Genomic DNA, 18,884 nt, shown 5'->3' on the forward strand with positions numbered 1-18,884 from the left:
GAAAAGAGTGCTATTTATAGGGGTGAGAGGAAATCTTACACCATCATTATCCACGGTTTTTTAGGGTGGAGTTCTTAGAAAAATATAAGAAACTGTTTCCTAATTTTCAACTAAAAAGTTAAGAAATTGTTTTTAAAGTAGTTTAAGAAACAGTTTCTTAACTTTTTAGTTGAAAACTAAGAAACAGTTTCTTATATTTTCCTAAGAACCCCGCCCTAAGAAACCGTGGATAATCATGCTCCGTATGGAATAGTGACGTAAGTGTTTGTGTGTTGTGTTTATTTAAAAAAAATATTTTTGGGTCAGTTTATTCTCTTTCGTAAGTTAACAATTTCGTTCTTTGAGTTCACTTTCCCTTTATTTATTTATTGTGACTGTATAAACTTTGGTTAGTTAACATCAGGTCTTATAATCCCAGAGAATTATAACTTGTTTTTGTAGCCACGCATTATCACAAAGATGATTTTTAAAAACCTTATAAAACTAAATTGGTCCATATAAATAAATATTATAGTTTTTATTAAACTAACTATCAAATTCATTAGTAGTGTACACAAAAATATTTTTTCTTTCCTTAAATAAAAACAACGGAACTACCTAATATGATTAACATATATATGGCAATTAATGATTATGAATAATACATATTTGATAATAAAATTATATCCTTCCCCTTTTTTGTTTAATTTTATATTACTAAAATAAATTAAACAATCACATTAAGTATATAATAAAAAAAATAGATTTTTTCTTATATGTTACATTTTGAAACTTTTAAAACGACTATAAATTGCTAAAAGTAGTAAAAGTTCCACATTAAAAATTTTGTGATCAATGATTTAATTTTTTTTTTGTTCAAGCAAAATATAAATGATCATAAATCATATGAATATGAAATTTCATTAATAGATATTCATATCATATATATAATAATATTATCTAAATTAAACTATATACTACATAAAAATATAAAAATATGCTAGTTTCAAAATTTTCCGTGAAAATTATTGAGATCTTAATATTTTAATTTTAAAATTTGTATTTTAAAAATCTCATATTAAATTTTTTGTGATTAACAATTTAAATTTTTGTTACAGCAAATATAAAAATGTTAATAAAATCATATGAGTACGAAGTGTCAATGATAAATATTTATATTAAAATATACTAACAAAATAAATAAAATGATTGTTTTGATTTATATACCAAAAAGGCAAAAACATGATTGTAAATTAACAAAATGTATTGGTTTTGATTTATGTGTTTACGTATATACATTTATGTATACAAATTATTTTTTAAATATGTGGTTTTCAATATGTTATTTGATCCTAACAATCTCAGAAGTACATTTTTTCAAATCTAAGTGATTTTTAATGTTGGAAGCACTATATATATATATATATATTATTTCATTCAGATTAAATAATTTAGTTTTGATTTTTATTCCTAAAAAGCATTTAGTGGAATATCATGACAAGATTTCAATCACCTATTTTTGAGTTTGTCTGAAGAATGAGAGACTTGATCATTCGTGTAATATTTTTTTATCTCTAATACCCTATTTGACTATTATAATTGTAAGAATGAGAGATTTAAACTATTTATTATAAGTTTTATAGTTTATCATTTAATAAACTAAACATTTCTTAGTTTATACACAGTATACAATACTAGAATGGTAAAGTATTATATTCCCTCTGTTTCTGAATAAGTGTCACTTTGACACTTTTTACACATACTAAGAAAGTAGCGGAAATATATGTAAGTTGTTATTAATTACATCTTTCTGACCAATAGTATTTGGGATAAATAAAATTATTTATAAAAATAATGCATTTTGTAATTAATTTTCACCTGAAAGTAAGTATAATTTGCATTAGAATTGTAAAGTGACGCTTTTTGTGTAACAAGAAAAAAGCTAGAATGACACTTATTATGAAACAGAGAGAGTATATTTTTACCGGTGTACTTTTAAGTAACTAAACCTCAAAAGCGTAGGTTAATAAAATAAGTAATTTGTTTTGTTGTTCTAAAATTAGATGATTTTTATACCGAACTGATGAATACATTTTTATATTTCGAGTCTGCATTTATATTCTGTAAGAGCTTGATATATTAGATTTTAATACTAACCTGTGAATAGAGTTTGCCGATGGTTTTCTTCAAAATTTTGATTCTTAGATATGTATCTGGAGTGGAACTAATTTTTACAGATGTCCATATTTTTAAATTGACAATTATGTAATTCACTGAATTTATAAAAGAAGTTAAAAAAAAATCATATCAATGAAACAGAAGCGCGAAGCGAAAGCACAATTTTATAGAGGTAGAAAATTAAATCACTTATGAAGAGTCAATAGTAAACAAATCGAGAGCATAAAACCTAATCTCCTTTCGTCATTTTACAATCGATGTTGCATGTGTGGTTTTGGTGATTTGTGCCATACGCAAAATTTAATTCCTTTTTGTGCATATTAAATATGAAGTCTTAAAAATAATTAAAATGAGTTGTAATACGTTAACTATTCAACAACGATTATACATTTAAGAGGCTAACATTTGTATTGGTCATTTTACAACGATAAAAATCGCAGTGTTGCAAAATGTTAAAACCATTTAATGAACAAACATTATTATAAAAAACTCACTCCGCGCATGCGCGCAGATTATCATATAGTGGTATAGTAAACCAGTTTAAGAAAACTAGGGTCTTCACCCTTGATTGTAGTATTTTATTAAAATTAAATGTATCTCATTTGAGAAAATTGATAGTAAATCTTCTAAGAGTATTTCCAACCTATAATACTATTATAATGTCATTATTACACTATTTTAATGTAATTTCAACATTAAAAACTTTTTCATCTCTAATCCAACTCCAAAACACTAATTTAGTATGATTTTCACACTAAACTTTTCCAATCTAACATTAAAATTACATCATTTTAGTTTAACACTATAATTTCACATCAAATTTGGTGTAAAAATATAATGTCACATTAAAATAGTGTAACTTTTAATGCTGGGTCGAAAAGGTTATGCTAAAACTAAAATAGTGTGAAAGTTACACTAAAATAGTGTTTAGGAATTAAGCTGGAGATGACCTGAGACGACTGCATCATGGGACTTTCAAAAAACAGTATCTCGCAAAACGAATAATTTTCTTATCAAAATATTTTATTTTTACATTTTTCTAGAGATTTCTAATATGATGCCCTAAATGCTGGGGGGGGGGGGGGGGGGGGGGGGGGGATTTACTGTAAAAATACGATTTATCAAAAGACTCACACCTACCGACAACAACACAAGAATCGTCCGTTACAAAGTTCATCAAGGAACGGACTGTTCGAAAAAGATTGATCTTTATATCCTAGCCGTTTCATTGTTTTAATGAAACCACCAGCAGTCATCAGGAAAAGCTATCTTGGGCTTTGTGAGGCCCATCGCAATTTAGATAACAATGCCGATTGGTGATTGATCAAAATCAGATACGTAATTTAAGTTGGCTTTTTCTTGGTTATAAAAAAAATAATAGATTCTTGGTGTTAAAGAACCGAACGTGTCATCCTTTTAATGCTGAGAAGAAGCTATGTAAAAACAAATCTAAATTGTCAACTACATAATATCAATTTTGGATGTATAGAAACAGCAGAACCAATTTAACGTAACGTTTTCTTTAGTATACAAGATTCCATCCTCGAGCATATCGATTTGGTCTTTTGTAATAGTCCGCCATGTTCTTTGTCTGCCAATTGCCAAACACCTAAAACATGCAATTCTCTATTTACCGTGTACGTGCAACAAATCCTTTTTTTTTATAAGAGATTGAGAAATTGTAATAACTTTTATAATTGACTGAAATTAAACAAAAACATCAGTAAAACTAAAATTCTTTCAAATTTTTAGTTTGGTATATCTTTCTAATTTTATAATGGTTGTATTTTTTTTTTTATTTTTTTTTTATTTGTCTTTGATATCAAATATAACATAATCGATATATGAGTCCAAATACAATAAGAAAGACAACTATTTCAGAATATTTGGAAAGATTTGGTTTTAATAAGTTTTATATGATTTTAGCTATATAATAAATTTAGTATGATTTTAATTAAAATACTATAGATTCTCATCTAAAACTATGAAATTCAGATCTTTATATTTTACCTAAAAGTTTACCAAATTTAAAATACAACAAATCTCATATATTTTATTATTAAAATATTTCTAAGAACAAGAAGTTTTAAAAATATATTTTAAAATTGACTGAAATTAAACAAAAACATCAGTAAAACTAAAATTCTTTCAAATTTTTAGTTTGGTATATCTTTCTAATTTTATAATGGTTGTATTTTTTGTTATTTGTCTTTGATATCAAATATAACATAATCGATATATGAGTCCAAATACATTAAGAAAGACAACTATTTCAGAATATTTGGAAAGATTTGGTTTTAATAAGTTTTATATGATTTTAGCTATATAATAATTTTAGTATGATTTTAATTAAAATACTATAGATTCTCATCTAAAACTATGAAATTCAAATCTTTATATTTTACCTAAAAGTTTACCAAATTTAAAATACAACAAATCTCATATATTTTACTATTAAAATATTTCTAAGAACAAGAAGTTTAAAAAATATATTTTACAATTACAAGTTTAAGAACACTAGATTTTAATTTTATACTTTTAAAAATGTTTAATAATTGTATCCTACCCATAATTATGTAGCAAAAATTTCTAATTACACCTAATTTTATAGTGTTTAAGGTTATTTGGCTCAAATTTACCTTATATTTGTCATGTTAAAATATTGTTTATATCTAAATAATGTTTGATATTTTACTATTTATCGTATTAAAGTATTGTTTATAGCTAAATAATAAATATTAGGTAATAATCTGTGCCATCCGCGGAATAAAATAATTGATTAGATTATTTATTTTACGTTGTAATAAGAGATTTTTCGTATAGTTATTTCAAAGGATGTGCATTCAAATTTTCATTCGGATTCAGTTGATCTATTCGGATTTTGATTTTTAGAATTAGAAATTTAAATATGATTCAGATATTTACAAACTTTGGTTTGAATTTGGATTGGATTTGGTTCAAATCATTGCAGGTTTGGTTCGGGTTCGAGTTCGGGTACCTATTTTAATTATGTATTTTTTTAACAAAAATTCAAAGATACTTAATCTTCAAAATTCGAAAATAAAAATAATATATAAATCTACATAAAAATAGTTCAATTTTAATATTTAGATGGAGAAAAAATATATTCAGTATTTTGAACATATTTGGTTATTTTAGATATTTTCATATTAGTGAAAATCTTATAGATATAAAGTTTAAAATAACTAATATATTTAAGTATATAATTGTGTTTTAGATATTTTTGGTATCCAAAATATTTCAGTTTGGATCGGATTCGGGTCTGGTTATCCGTATATTAAACTTTAGATCCATTTGAGTACGTAATCAGTTTTAGTTTGTGTTTAATATTACTTTCAAATCAAGTTTGGTTCGGTTCTTTGGATCCAAATATTTTACTCAGACTTACTTTTTTCTACAAATATAAAAATAAAAATAAATGTAAAACTAATATGTTAGGCTTATTTTACATACGTAATTATTGGACCATACTTTAAGAATACCAATAAAAATGGTTGGACGTCGTGTCAATATTGTTGGACTTGTTAAAAAATTTGATGTAGTCTATAACTAATAATGTGTAATTTCTTATAATTATTTTGGCAAATATGATAAAATTACGATACAATCAAGTGAAATGAGTTAGAGTTGCGTCAAAAATAATGTGCCGGTACATGAATTATGTTTTTCATTCGATTTTGCAAATTTTCTTTTCTTATAAAGCCTTTATGATTTTAGATTTTTTCTAACAATCTGATTGTGTTTCCTATTAATAGTTTGATATGAAAACTCTATAAAGAAAAAAAAAATTGGCTAAACTAAAGATCCAACTTTGTGTGTGGTATTTTTCACCCTAGTTTACTTAATTTATAACCAATCAGTATTATTTGTTGCTTTTGTATGTATAAAACTCAACTATGGCCAAGTTCAACAAGATACGAAACTATCAATTTTGAAAAACATTTTCATTCCGGTATTTTAGTTGATGTGAATCTTAATGATTTTGTAATTTATTTATTTTAACAATGATTTTATTCAATACTTGCCCGTAGAGAACTTCAATTCACTAATACAAAAGTTAAAAATACGAAAACTAAAAATGAACTGATTAAAAAAAATTAGTGTGTGAACACATTAAAATTGTCTGCGATAAAATTGAGAAAATTAGTGTGTGAACACATTAATTGCTAAATGACTGTGAGACTAATATGTAAGCATTCTAAAGTTAAAATGATTGTGAAGATGAAACTTGTCAATGTGTGTGAACACATTTTTTGCAAATGTTTTTTTTCTCCCTCCGTTTTTTAATATAAGTCGTTTTAGAATTATACGCATAGATTAAGAAAATCATTAATTTTTTTATATTTTCTAAATAAAAACATCATTAATTATTTACCTAACCACAAATCAACCAATAATAAAGTAGAAAGTATATTATCATTCGTCATATAACATTAAGTGTTAATAAATTTTACATAGAAAACCGAAAACGTCATATATAATTTGAAACATAATTTTTTTCTAAAACTACTTATATTAAAAAAAGAGAAGAAGTAATATATAAAGGATATGTATTATTGGTTTCGTCCTAAGTCAACCTCTTAACATCCGTACCTCGGTACTATACGGTACGGTTAAAAATACCCAAACATAAACCTTTCATATCTAATCCTTAAATTAAATGCATGGCAATAACTGAGATAACCCTTAACATTTAAGATCATTGTCCGCTTTGGTTATAATATAAACTGTGAAAAGAATGTTTATGGATAAAAATGTATATAATTAGAGTTTAACCTGCTGCACGTACGTGCATATTTTTTTTTTCATTTTATAAATGTATAATTTTGACATCATTATAAACATTTTTTAAAAATATATAACGAATATTTAGTGTTATATATTGTATAATTATATAGTTTTATTGATTAGGCTTCTTATTAGTCATGAGTTTGTTTTATACATTTTACTTTCTTATTAATATATTTTCGAGTTCATCATAATAAATTCAAAATCTAAAATAATCAAATACATAATCTCCTTTGATATAACTTTTTAATTTCTATAGCTTGTATACAATACATTTGAAAATTTATTTAGCTATACTATAGATGGATATTTGTTTATGATAATTTATATATTCATGTTGTGTTTAAGAAAATATACTTGAATATTTATCGTTTTTGTATTTTGCAAAATTTTATAAGTAAATACATTGTTATGTTTAAATTATATATACTCTATTAGTTTAGTAAATTGTATACATAATAGTACTTGTCATATTATTTTAGTAAATTTTATTAATATAAGATATTTTTGAATGTTATTGTATTAATTTTTCTAATCTTTATTATTAAATAATATTTCAAAATATTATACTATTTTTGATTCTTACAACCCAATTTTTTTTTTGTTACCATTCAAAAAATTATATTTTAGCATCTACGATTTTATCATTTACAAAATTTGGAATATTATCATTTTCAGTTTTTAACATTTATTTTTCAAATTGTATACTTGGTCAAGAAAATTTAGAAAATTACACAACTATTTTTGAGTTTGGAAGATTATATGATTTTTGAATTGTTTTTGTTACTAAATTAAATTATTAATTTATAAAAATATATTTAAATTTTTGGAAAGATTTTTTAATATTTTTCTCTACAGATTTTCTTGTAATTAAAATAAATATTAAATTAATAATTAAAATTAATTTCTCATTATTATCTTTAATTAATTATTAAAATTTCAAATTTGTATAGTAACATATTTGTAAATAATACATGAACTAAAAATGTTATTTATGTACTATTATATTTTGAATATAATCATTTTAGATAAAATTTGCTTTAAGTTTCAAATAAACAAAAAATACAATATATAGTTGTAAATAAAAGTTTAACATATGTTAATAATTTTAATTTTTGCATAAAATATTGCATAATTTACGAATTCAACCCGTTTTAATGATGAACGATAATTTATTTAAATAAAATCATGTTTAAAAATAGGTTAAGCTACCAATTTAATATATATTTTTATATTTAGTTCGTAGAGCACCTCCATTTTAATATACTATAGATTATAATGATAAATGTATAAAATAACATATTTTCTTTATTTTATAATAATTTTTTGATTAACATTAATTATAATAATATAATATTACTAATTACAAAATTAATTAATGTATTATTTTATAAAAAAAATATTTGGTAGGATTTTGTTAGATTTTTTCTTAACAAATTTTGTTATCACTAAAAATAAAAATCAATTTTATTGTTAAAATGATCATTATTAATATTTTTATTTATTATTAAGATTTAATATAAATTATCAAATATGTTACATTAAATAATTACTTAAATGATTTTATGACTTGTCAACGGTAGATAAAAGGTATCATCTTAAATTAATATATTAAATAAAAAGTATAAAAGGTTTAGAGCCAACCCGATAAAATTTCGATCATTCTCTTATCATTCTTGTGCAGTTGTCAACATTCGCATTGCCCAACAAAAAATGTTCAAAACTCAACACATGTTTATGCTGATTTTTCAGCGGCAGTTTAAGCTGATTGTTTTTAATTATATCAGTAATTACTTAATATGAATACTTCAATTTTCGTCTAATTACCTTTTTGATGAAAAAACATTTTCGCATTACTATTAATTATTAAACCATGTCTACTGTGTACTTTAGTTTTCCATAATATAATAACCATCAATTTCCACTTATTTCTCCTCTTAATTACAAATCACTTGTGTCTTAATTAACTACAAAGTATTGGAGCCTTAATAAATTGGAATCATTAAACAGAAAATCTAATGTCTTGCATGCAGCCTCCTAGTTGTTACATACGTGTCAATGTAATATTAGATTCTGTTTCCTTAACCGACGCTTTTTCACGTACGTACGTTCACACTAAAAGGAGGACATTTTGACGAGTAGACGTTAACAAAAACTGACTAGATTTTGACTTTTGAGAAAAGTTAAAGAGAAAAACATACATCGCTAGCAAATAAAAATTAAGAATTATATTTTATCGAACTTTTTTTTTTAGATATTTTGCTGATAAAGTGTTCCAAAGGAAGTTGACAAAAAGCTTCAAAGGAATTTTTTGAGTTTTAACAGGTAGCAGTAACTATTTTTATACACGAAAGAAAATATAATAATTATAATAAACTAATAAAATGATTCTTTAAAATAAAAAGGCTAAACAATCTATAATTATTATTAAGTTGTAAAATATAATAAAAGACATCATCATTATTTAAATATTAAATATTTAAATGGCAAATTAGGATCCATTTTTTAATTTGTTAGTCTGAATTGGCTATCAATCTTTTCTCAGACACACTAAATTAATATGTTGATGATAAAAAAAAAAGTAAAATTAGCTGATGGGTTTTCAATTATTTCACTGATGTGATTATTTGATGATAAATCTAAATTTCAGACTCAATATGTTTAATATTTTTATATAAAATGTTTAGTATTTATTTATATTTCTATATCAAATTCATTTTCTCAATCTCGAGATTCCCTGCAAGACAATTCCAACAGTTCTCCTTTTGCATGAGTTATTAAGAATCAACAAGTCGTGCATGTGATCCCGTTGAAAAAAAAAAACAAGTCGTGCATGTATAACTCTAAGTAATTCTGTTGCCCGGAGAACATTGAACAAGCGCTAAATCTATCATCTAATCGAAAAATAGAGTTCTTTTTTTTTTTTTGTGCACTCTCGAAAAATAGAGTTCTATATCCAAATAACTATTCTAGATACTTTCACCCAAACAAAAAATTTAGATACATTATTTAAATGTAAATATAACATGCTAGATCATTAAATCAAATGATTTCTTCATCTTTTGATACAGCTTATAAATTGTTACAAAACAGAACTGTGATTCACAAAGCAGGATCCCAAGTCACGCAATTTATTTGTATATATGGAAATTGTAAGATTTTTGATACTCTGTGTATGAGTCACCATGAATGGCACGAAAACCACCATGCAGCATTTTACAGTCATGGTTTCAAGATTCGCTAAGTCTATAGTTTATAGTCACCATGAATGGCACGAAAACTAAGTTTATAGTTTCATCCAACAAATAAAACCGTTTATCATTTTTTCATAGTTCAAGATAATGTAATTTTTACCGGGCCTCGTGGCCTAGTGGTAAAGGAACCTCGGCTGAGGTGCCCGCCATCACGAGTTCGAGCCCCGGCCACAGCGGATTTAACATGGTTTCCGTTTGGCTTCCAGGACCTTCCTCGCCAGTTCCAGTTGGACGCGGTGGGATAGTCGGACTAAGGTCCGGATACCTAAAAAAAAAAAAAAAAAAAGATAATGTAATTTTGATGGGATATTTTAATTACATCCAATACAAAAGATTTCTACAAATCAACGTTAATCTTATTAACATTTTTTGCATTATACATAAATATTCTAGAATTTTCCATTTATAGCACAAATCAAACAAAGATGTAAAAAATCTGCTTAAAAATCAATCTTAAAACAGAAATAAAAATCACTAGAAAATAATAACAATTACATATATTTGATAGAACTAAAATATATATATTGCTAGATTGCATTAATTGTTTCTTACTTTGGTCTAGATTTTATACATTAATTAGCACACTGTATTTCTAACCAATGGTATCTTTTGATATATCTCTTTTATAGATTTTATTTTCTTACCTTTCAATATAATGATAAAATCTTAAATTTACATTATTTTTTGTTGCTACAATAAAATTACATATGCACCACTACAACACTGCCAAATGTTACATTTGCGTGTCTACTTAATACACCTTTAAATATCGAGCTTTCTGTAGCCTAAAGAGTTGATACAAACGTGAAAACACACAAAAAAGTTACAAAGACTAGCAGAATGGCTTTTGCACAAGTTTTCTACAACCAAAGCTCTGTCTTGAGAATCAATGTTATGGTTGTGGATGATGATCCTGTTTTCCTTCAAATCATGTCACGCAGGCTTGAAAATTTAAAATACAGAGGTAAGATCTTATTATCAAATACAATATTTTATTAATTTCTCCGTAACTTCATTGATATTTGAGCAGGATAAACCAATTAGCTGATTACAAAGTTACAAACAATAGTAATTTTTTGTAGCCCTTTCAGAATTTATATTTCAGTGAAATTTTACAATTATTTTTCTAAATCATTAGGATTTGAATATCAATTACATGCACACATCTAAAAATTCGATTGAGTTATTCTTATTTTTGATGATTTTACAACTAATGGGTTTGGTGATACGAAAACTTCAGCGAATATACTATGTAATTTTGTAAGAAGAATATAAGACAAAGTTGATGTAGAAAATAATAACTTATCGTTGAATGAGAAATGATATGTCATAGTGTTAGTGTACGACATGAACTTTTCTCGAAGGTGAAAATTAATTGATGGTCTTCAAATCGGCTTTCTTATAAAGTTCATCCAGTTAGCCTTTGAAATAAATGCATAGACATTTAAATGAAAATGTTGTGATTTTAAAGAATGTGTTTGGCTCATGCTATGAGCATTCTCAAAAGTTTTAAATTATTTCACAACTAAAGTGTGGAAAATATTCAGCAAAAAAAGTTAAATTGGGGGAAAATATTTAGTAGAAATATAATAGGTTGAATTAGGGGAAACAAACAAATAAATTAAAATATATACATACCTCAATTTTGCCCACTTTATTTTCTTTTTGAAAAAGGTTAAAACAATTTAAAAGTAAACAATCTTTCGTACTTGCGATATTTTTTACAATTGTTTTTTCTTGGTAAATGCTTTAGATCCATCCACTATGGAGATCACGGTTATAGCTGTTAAAGATTCGAGAGAAGCATTGTCTACTCTTAAAATCGAAAGAAACAATATCGATCTCATAGTCACAGATTATTACATGCCTGACATGAACGGTCTACAACTCAAAAAACAGATCACTCAAGAATTTGGCAATTTACCGGTCATAGGTAAGTGTTTTTGCAACTTACATAAGATTATAATATATATAATATTTTTTTGCTATAACTTTGATCTTTACATTTTCTTATATGAAAGTTATGTCATCGGACACCAATAAAGAACACGAGAGTTTAACGTGTGGAGCGATGGGTTTCATTCAAAAACCCATCAACGCAACTGAATTAACCAAGATTTACCAACTTGCTTTAACATGTAAGCGGAATGGTAAGTCCACCTTATGGACCGAGAACAACCACAATGACACAGATGTTAGCATCTCTCAGCAAATCCAGTTGGTTCCTGAGCAAGACAATCTCATGATGACCAAGAAGAAGAAGTTCTCACCTAGACCGGATGCAAGATCCATGAACAGTTCAAATGGAACTTGTGTTAGTACTGATGCTTCACGGAAAAATAAAAAAAGAAAAGCAAACGGTGGTTCTGGTGATGATTTTGAGTCTTTGTCGCAGCCCTCCATGAAGAGTAAGATTACGTGGACGGATGATCTTCATGATCTTTTCTTACAAGCTATCCGACACATCGGTCTTGACAGTAAGTCTTTTGATTTTTTTTTAAAAAACATTTTTATATATAATTATACAGTTCATGTCTTGAAATTTTCTATGTTTGTTTACTAATTTAACTTAAATCTTCGACAGAGGCTGTGCCAAAGAAAATCTTAGAGTTCATGAACGTATCATACTTGACAAGAGAAAACGTAGCCAGTCATTTACAGGTTTGATCACATCCTTTTCAAAAATGTTATTTGGTTTTATGTTTTAAACGATTTTTATTTTTTCAAAACCAATAGTTTATGTGAGTCAAAAATAACAGTTCCATGTTTAATAAATATTAAATACCAAACCGTAGATTGTGTATCATTCCTCTTTTAACTAACTAAAAGTTGTTTACTACGCAGAAATATCGACAATTCTTGAGGAAAGTCGCGGAAAGAAGTTCTTTGTGTTCAAACATGTTGCCGAGTAATGGCATAGACTCGATATATCCATATCCTCACACCAGAGAGCCGTACTACAACAACTACACTTCTTCTTCTTCTTCTTGGTACGGCACAAGTCTCAACAATAGATCATTCTATTCCAAACCCGGACACGGTCTTGGACAGTCTAGACTCTTATCCAACACATCTGATCCCGTCTGCTTCAGTCAGATGCCTCACAGCTACATGAACCAGTCATCCACCTATGATACACACCGTATTGGATCAAACTTGACGCTGCCCATCCAGAGCAACCTCAATTACTCATCCCAAAATGAAGGAAGAAGAAGCTTTCTTGAACCAACGGCAAACAAAACTAGCCAAACATCTCAAGCTCTCGGGTTTGAACAGCATGGATTATCAGCTATTAATGGTAGTGGTTTCAACAATAACACGTTGATCAGCTATGGAAGTTTAACTCCTAATCAACTAGGAACTAACAGCTATAAAGGTTCAATTTCTACTCAACAAGGAATGACCAATGGAAGCCTGGCTCTTAATCAACCAGGAATGAGCGCCTATGGAAGTTCAACTTCTACTCAACCAGGCATGAGCAGCCATATAAGTTTGACTCCTAATCAACCAGGAAGGAACAGCTATGGAAGTTTAACTGCTCCTCAACCAAGAATGAGTACCCATGAAAGCTTATCTCCTAATCAACAAGGAATAAGCAGTTATGAAAATTTAACTTCTAATCAGCTAGGAATAAACAGCCATGGAGGCTTATCTCATGATCAACCACGTATGAGCAGCTATGAAAATTTAACTTCTAATAATCTAGGATTGAGCAGCCATGGATTTTTAACTCCTAATCAACCAGGACTTAAAAGTTATGGAAGTGCAATTCATAGCGTAGGACTAAACAGCTTTGAAGGTTTAACTACTCATCAACCAGGATCTAGCAACTTCTCGTATGGGTTGCAATCATTCTTAAACAATGAGAACACTGCATATGAGCCTCAACCTCATCCACATGCCCAAGCAGCTGCACAGAAAAATATTGAAATTCCTCAACAGGAGAATCTCAGCTTGTTTGATGAACTTGGCAATATTAATGAGCTTCTTTGCGACATAAGTAACTTTGAACTGGATCACAACAAGGTATACATCTTCACTACCCTATTTTTTTTTAACAATGTATATATACATGAAGTATATATATGTTGTGAGATTTTGTTTGTCTGAAATGTGATGCGTGCAGCAACAAGAAGCGGTTTCTACCAACCAATTTGAGCTTCCCGCAAATGTTTCGACTGAAATGAATCAATTTTTCTCTCTTGAAGATGATGACTGGACCTTTGTGAACACAAACCAGGTACTAAATATTATTAGAAAATTTTAGCAGTTACAATATTGGATTTGAAGCAACGTCTTATCAAATATTATATATATTATCAAATCTTTAAGAATCTACAGTGGGAAATTTTATAGCTAGATTTCTCCATTATAATGTCTTAGCGTACTTATTTAGTTGGCTTTGTTGTGAAGGGACATTCTAATGGAGAAACAACAAACAATGTTGCTCCGGAGACGAATTCTCAAACTTTCAACATGAGCACTAATCATAATCAGGTACCTCCAATTTGCAGCATTCTAAAATGTTTCCATGTAACTATGATACTAAATATCAACGAGATGATTTATTAAATATACTATGAAACCTGGAATCTATTTGGTAGGAACAAGATGCTCAAGATTTTGTCGACTGGTCGTTCTTGAATCCGGAGGTAAAACAATATAACCTTAGCAAAAGCTGAAAGAGATTATTTTTCAAGTTTAAATTGTAGTTTATGCGTCATGTGATATAATATTATTCGTTAACCTTTTTTATAAATAGGACTTGGCTAATGAGTACGACTTCATGGACTCTTTGTTCAATGGCATGAACTGAAAAGGGTTCGATGATCCAAGATGTTAGCGAGGGAGAAGAAATTAAACCGGCAATGCATAGTAGTTTATATGCAAATATATATAAAAAGATTAAGCGAACTATAGATGTTTATGGTTTTGGTTTTCTAGTATTTTATAAATGTTGGATATTATGTTATTTTCTTCTTCAGCAAGTGTTGGATATTATATTATGTCTGAAAACTTTTCAATATACAGTGAAACTTCTATAAATTAATAATATTGGGACTACAAAAAAACTATAATTTTTTTATTAATTTATAGAAATATTAATTTATCGGTATAGTAATTGAACCAAAAATTTAATTTGAGACTATAAAATTATATTATTTTATAAAGATTTTTAGTGTATATTAATTTATAAAGTATCAATTTAAAGAGGTTATACTAATACTATATGATTAGAGATGTCATGTGTTTGCGTTATAAGTTAATATATATACTCACAATAATATGTTCTAAATTGAACAGTACAAACAGATTTTCCCCTGCACATAGAATATTATCTTTTGAATTACTAAAAAGTTAATATATCATTTAACTAATATTTTATCCCCTCAACGCTCAAATTAATTCCACATTATTCATCTACTTCTTTTCAGTTTTATGCTCTACTTTCTACTTAACACTAATAAACTACCTTAAGCCGTAGATTGCAAAACTGAAGCAAAAACAATATAGAGTCCTTGTTTTTTACTCCAACTCTTTAAGAAAAGCGACTGGTTGTAGAAAGCAAAATCTAAAAGTAATATTTCCATTTTCATCACTCACCCAAAAATAGGTGTCGAGGAAACATTCAGAGCCATAGCAAATCTTTGTGATAGAACGCAGAAAGTTTTTAGCATTGGATGCCAATCATGTCACAATAAATTATTTGATGTATCTTATAATTTTTTTTTACGCTGATTTATTATGACATTACATTTATGAGAAAGATTACATAGACGATTCGACAACTGACAATACTACCTGCCTTATGAAGATCTACGCGGCTACGCCTAACTGTATCATCTGAGTCGTTCTATAATTAATCTACTAATTCTTATTGGTTACATAAAGGCTTAATCATATACAAAGATCTTAAAGTTTTGTAAATACTGATAACTTGGCTTTTTAAAATAGTAATATGATTAACTAAATCCTAAATCATTTCCTTAATGAACTTTATTGTACTTTGCCTTTTCTAATGTCGATAGACTATTGGATTAGGTATTTGGTAATTATAAAGATTCCCCTTTCTCTGCCCCCGAACGACTTTGTAGCCTTAACAGGAAGCAATGAATATGATTTTGGTCACCAGAAGTTACCGATTCCACAAGAAACCATATTCAATGTTATGATTAGCATGTGTTACCAACATGCCTTCTTTGTTTTCTGTTCTCTCCTACGTCTCATTGTTTTGATTTATGGGTTTGACTATATATTTGATGCATATGAAGAGGAACAAACAAACAAAACATTTATAAAATATCAAAATTATGAATTGTCAACTATCTTCAAAAATTAAAATGGTACAATTTTTTCGTAATATAAATACAATTTTTTCGTAATATAAATTGTAGAGAGAGTTGCCTAATCAAATAGTACATGTTTTTTTTGTAATTGTAGGTAGTTGAATTTGATGGTATATAATATGATTAAATTAAATATTTATAATGATGTAACTTGCGATAGTTTTTTCGATAAAAATAGTCTTTATAGGACTTGAAACATATCATTTGAGAAGATACAATGTCGATATCGTGATACAATGTTGGTGTTAACTTTTGTTTTCGTCAACGTTGGTGTTAACTAAAATAGAGAAAAATATACAACTTGAATAAGATAAATCGTTCATTGGACCTCTTTTAGCAAGAGCTGGTAGATTGAAATCACGGTTTACATGTGCAAAAGAGGCTCTCTCGAACTTTGGTGCCCGTTAACTCATGAAGAACACGATTGCAATTGTGATTAACAATGCTTTAAAGGTGGGGAAAAAAAACCTAAGTATCTAACCTGCTCTTATTCTCTGAGATGTTGGATCATAAGATCTACCTAAAAGAAACATTCATATATATAAGCAATATTTTCATAAAAACTTTTATTGTATTAGTAAAGAAAATCCAAATCTTTAGGTATTACAATGATGGGATTATGATGATGATGAAACTATATTTGTTGAAACTCCCCTTGTTATTTGTGAATTGACTTCAAGGGAAGACCAACAAAAAATATTCTAAACAAACCCAAAAAAAAAAATTTGCCAAGATCAATCACAAATCACAAGAAATCGGAGAAAAAAACACATATTTATCGTGTATGTATGATAGTGTTTATAGCTTAATCGAAGAACTCCCATTTGAATCTTGGAGGGACCGGTTTAACCGGTTCAACCGCCTTAGCCGCCGATGTGGAGTCAAACATTTTCTCCCAATCATTAGTTACAACCGCCGGAGTACCTGATGAGGACGCGCCCGAGTCCCTCCTAGGCTCCTCCTCCTCTTCATCAACAAACGATAACAAATCGCGTTGCTGATAGTGCGTTTGCGTCTGCGGTTTGTGGCGGACCGACTTGTTAATGTCGACTTTTTTGGTCGAGTTTTTGACTTTTAAGACATCAAGTGTTTCAACGTACGTCTGAACTCTTTTCACCTTTGTAATAAAAATCCAAATCGAGTCAAAATCACATATTAAATGAAACCAATAAAAAATTAGAGATTAGTAGGTTAAAAACTTCGATTACCTGCATCTTCCTCTTTAGCTTCACATCTCCATCAGCAGTTATGGCGTCAAGTCTCAGCAATTGATTCATCAACATCTCAATCAGATTCACAAGACTCTTCTCTTCAACCTTCCCTCCTTTATTAATCACCGTCTCAAACGCCGACACCTGTCCGGCGAGCCTGTCGACTTCGAGACCAATGTCGGCGATTGATTTCATAGCTTTTTCAACGACGGCGTTTCTCCTCTTCTCGAGGAGACGTTTCTCCTGAGCCATCGGATCTTCTTTAAGAACAAGCTTTGACCGATCTTTAACTCCACATAGATCAAGAAACATCTTCGAGTCTCTCTCCTTGTCTTTGTACAGAATCTTCATGTCTTCGTGGTGAAGTCCGGTCTGACCGGACAACACCTTCTTCAACTCTCCTGCAACAACATCAAAACCAAACCAAACCAATCCAATTCAATTAAAAGAACACTAAACACCTTTTTGTCTGAATCTTGATTTTTTTGGTTTTACCGAAGCTAGATTGGGAGTTGATGTTGATCTCGTGGTAAACCGACAAGTATTTGACCCGGACGCGAATGACACGTGGCGCATCGGAGGTTTGATCCGTCCGCCTTTGCACAACCATTCCTCCAGGTCGGGACTCCCACTCATTGCCGCTAACTCCGCCGCCTCCGACGCTGAGGGACGGCGTCGTTCCTGTATTCATTTTCATCATCTCTTTTTTAATATTCTTTGCTTCTAACTCGTCTCTGACCGGACAGGGATCACCACATGTTATAAAAGAATCCAACTCAGAGAGAGAGAGAGAAAGAGTTGCAATGAATATGATTTCTGAACACGATCGATGGGGAAGAAGAAGAATAAAGAAACGTCTGAACAAAGGGAAGTAAATACATTTTTTTTCCCTTGCAAGTCTTTATTTTTTAAATAAAAATCAATAAATTCATATAAATAATAGAGTGACAGCTCATGGTATTGTTGTTATGTCTCATCATCAGTTATCACACAAATTATATAATATTTACATATGATTCCCGCATTTTTTTTTTGGAATTATTAATTTATGTATGTTCTGTATCAGTTTGGTTGTCTCTATTCCAAATACAGATAATCCATCCGCG

The 18,884-nt window shown here is 28.4% G+C and overlaps 2 protein-coding genes across 2 annotated transcripts; one reads left to right on the plus strand and one right to left on the minus strand.

Annotated features, from left to right (window-relative positions):
- The first annotated feature begins 10,132 nt into the window (after window positions 1-10,132).
- LOC106449592 (putative two-component response regulator ARR21) lies at window positions 10,133-17,347 on the plus strand. Its single transcript, XM_013891330.3, has 9 exons — window positions 10,133-11,184; window positions 11,974-12,153; window positions 12,242-12,697; window positions 12,805-12,881; window positions 13,065-14,246; window positions 14,347-14,460; window positions 14,634-14,717; window positions 14,825-14,872; window positions 14,983-17,347. The coding sequence occupies exons 1-9, from the start codon at window positions 11,061-11,063 to the stop codon at window positions 15,034-15,036; spliced, it is 2,319 nt and encodes a 772-aa protein (XP_013746784.1). The 5' UTR covers window positions 10,133-11,060; the 3' UTR covers window positions 15,037-17,347.
- LOC106446086 (BAG family molecular chaperone regulator 3) lies at window positions 17,119-18,741 on the minus strand. The gene is made up of 3 exons (XM_013887761.3): window positions 18,274-18,741; window positions 17,776-18,179; window positions 17,119-17,684 (listed from the first exon to the last, which is right to left on the minus strand). The coding sequence occupies exons 1-3, from the start codon at window positions 18,476-18,478 to the stop codon at window positions 17,373-17,375; spliced, it is 921 nt and encodes a 306-aa protein (XP_013743215.1). The 5' UTR covers window positions 18,479-18,741; the 3' UTR covers window positions 17,119-17,372.
- Window positions 18,742-18,884: the final 143 nt, after the last annotated feature.

This window comes from Brassica napus, chromosome C9 (genome assembly GCF_020379485.1).
Source record: "Brassica napus cultivar Da-Ae chromosome C9, Da-Ae, whole genome shotgun sequence".
Taxonomy (NCBI): domain Eukaryota; kingdom Viridiplantae; phylum Streptophyta; class Magnoliopsida; order Brassicales; family Brassicaceae; genus Brassica; species Brassica napus.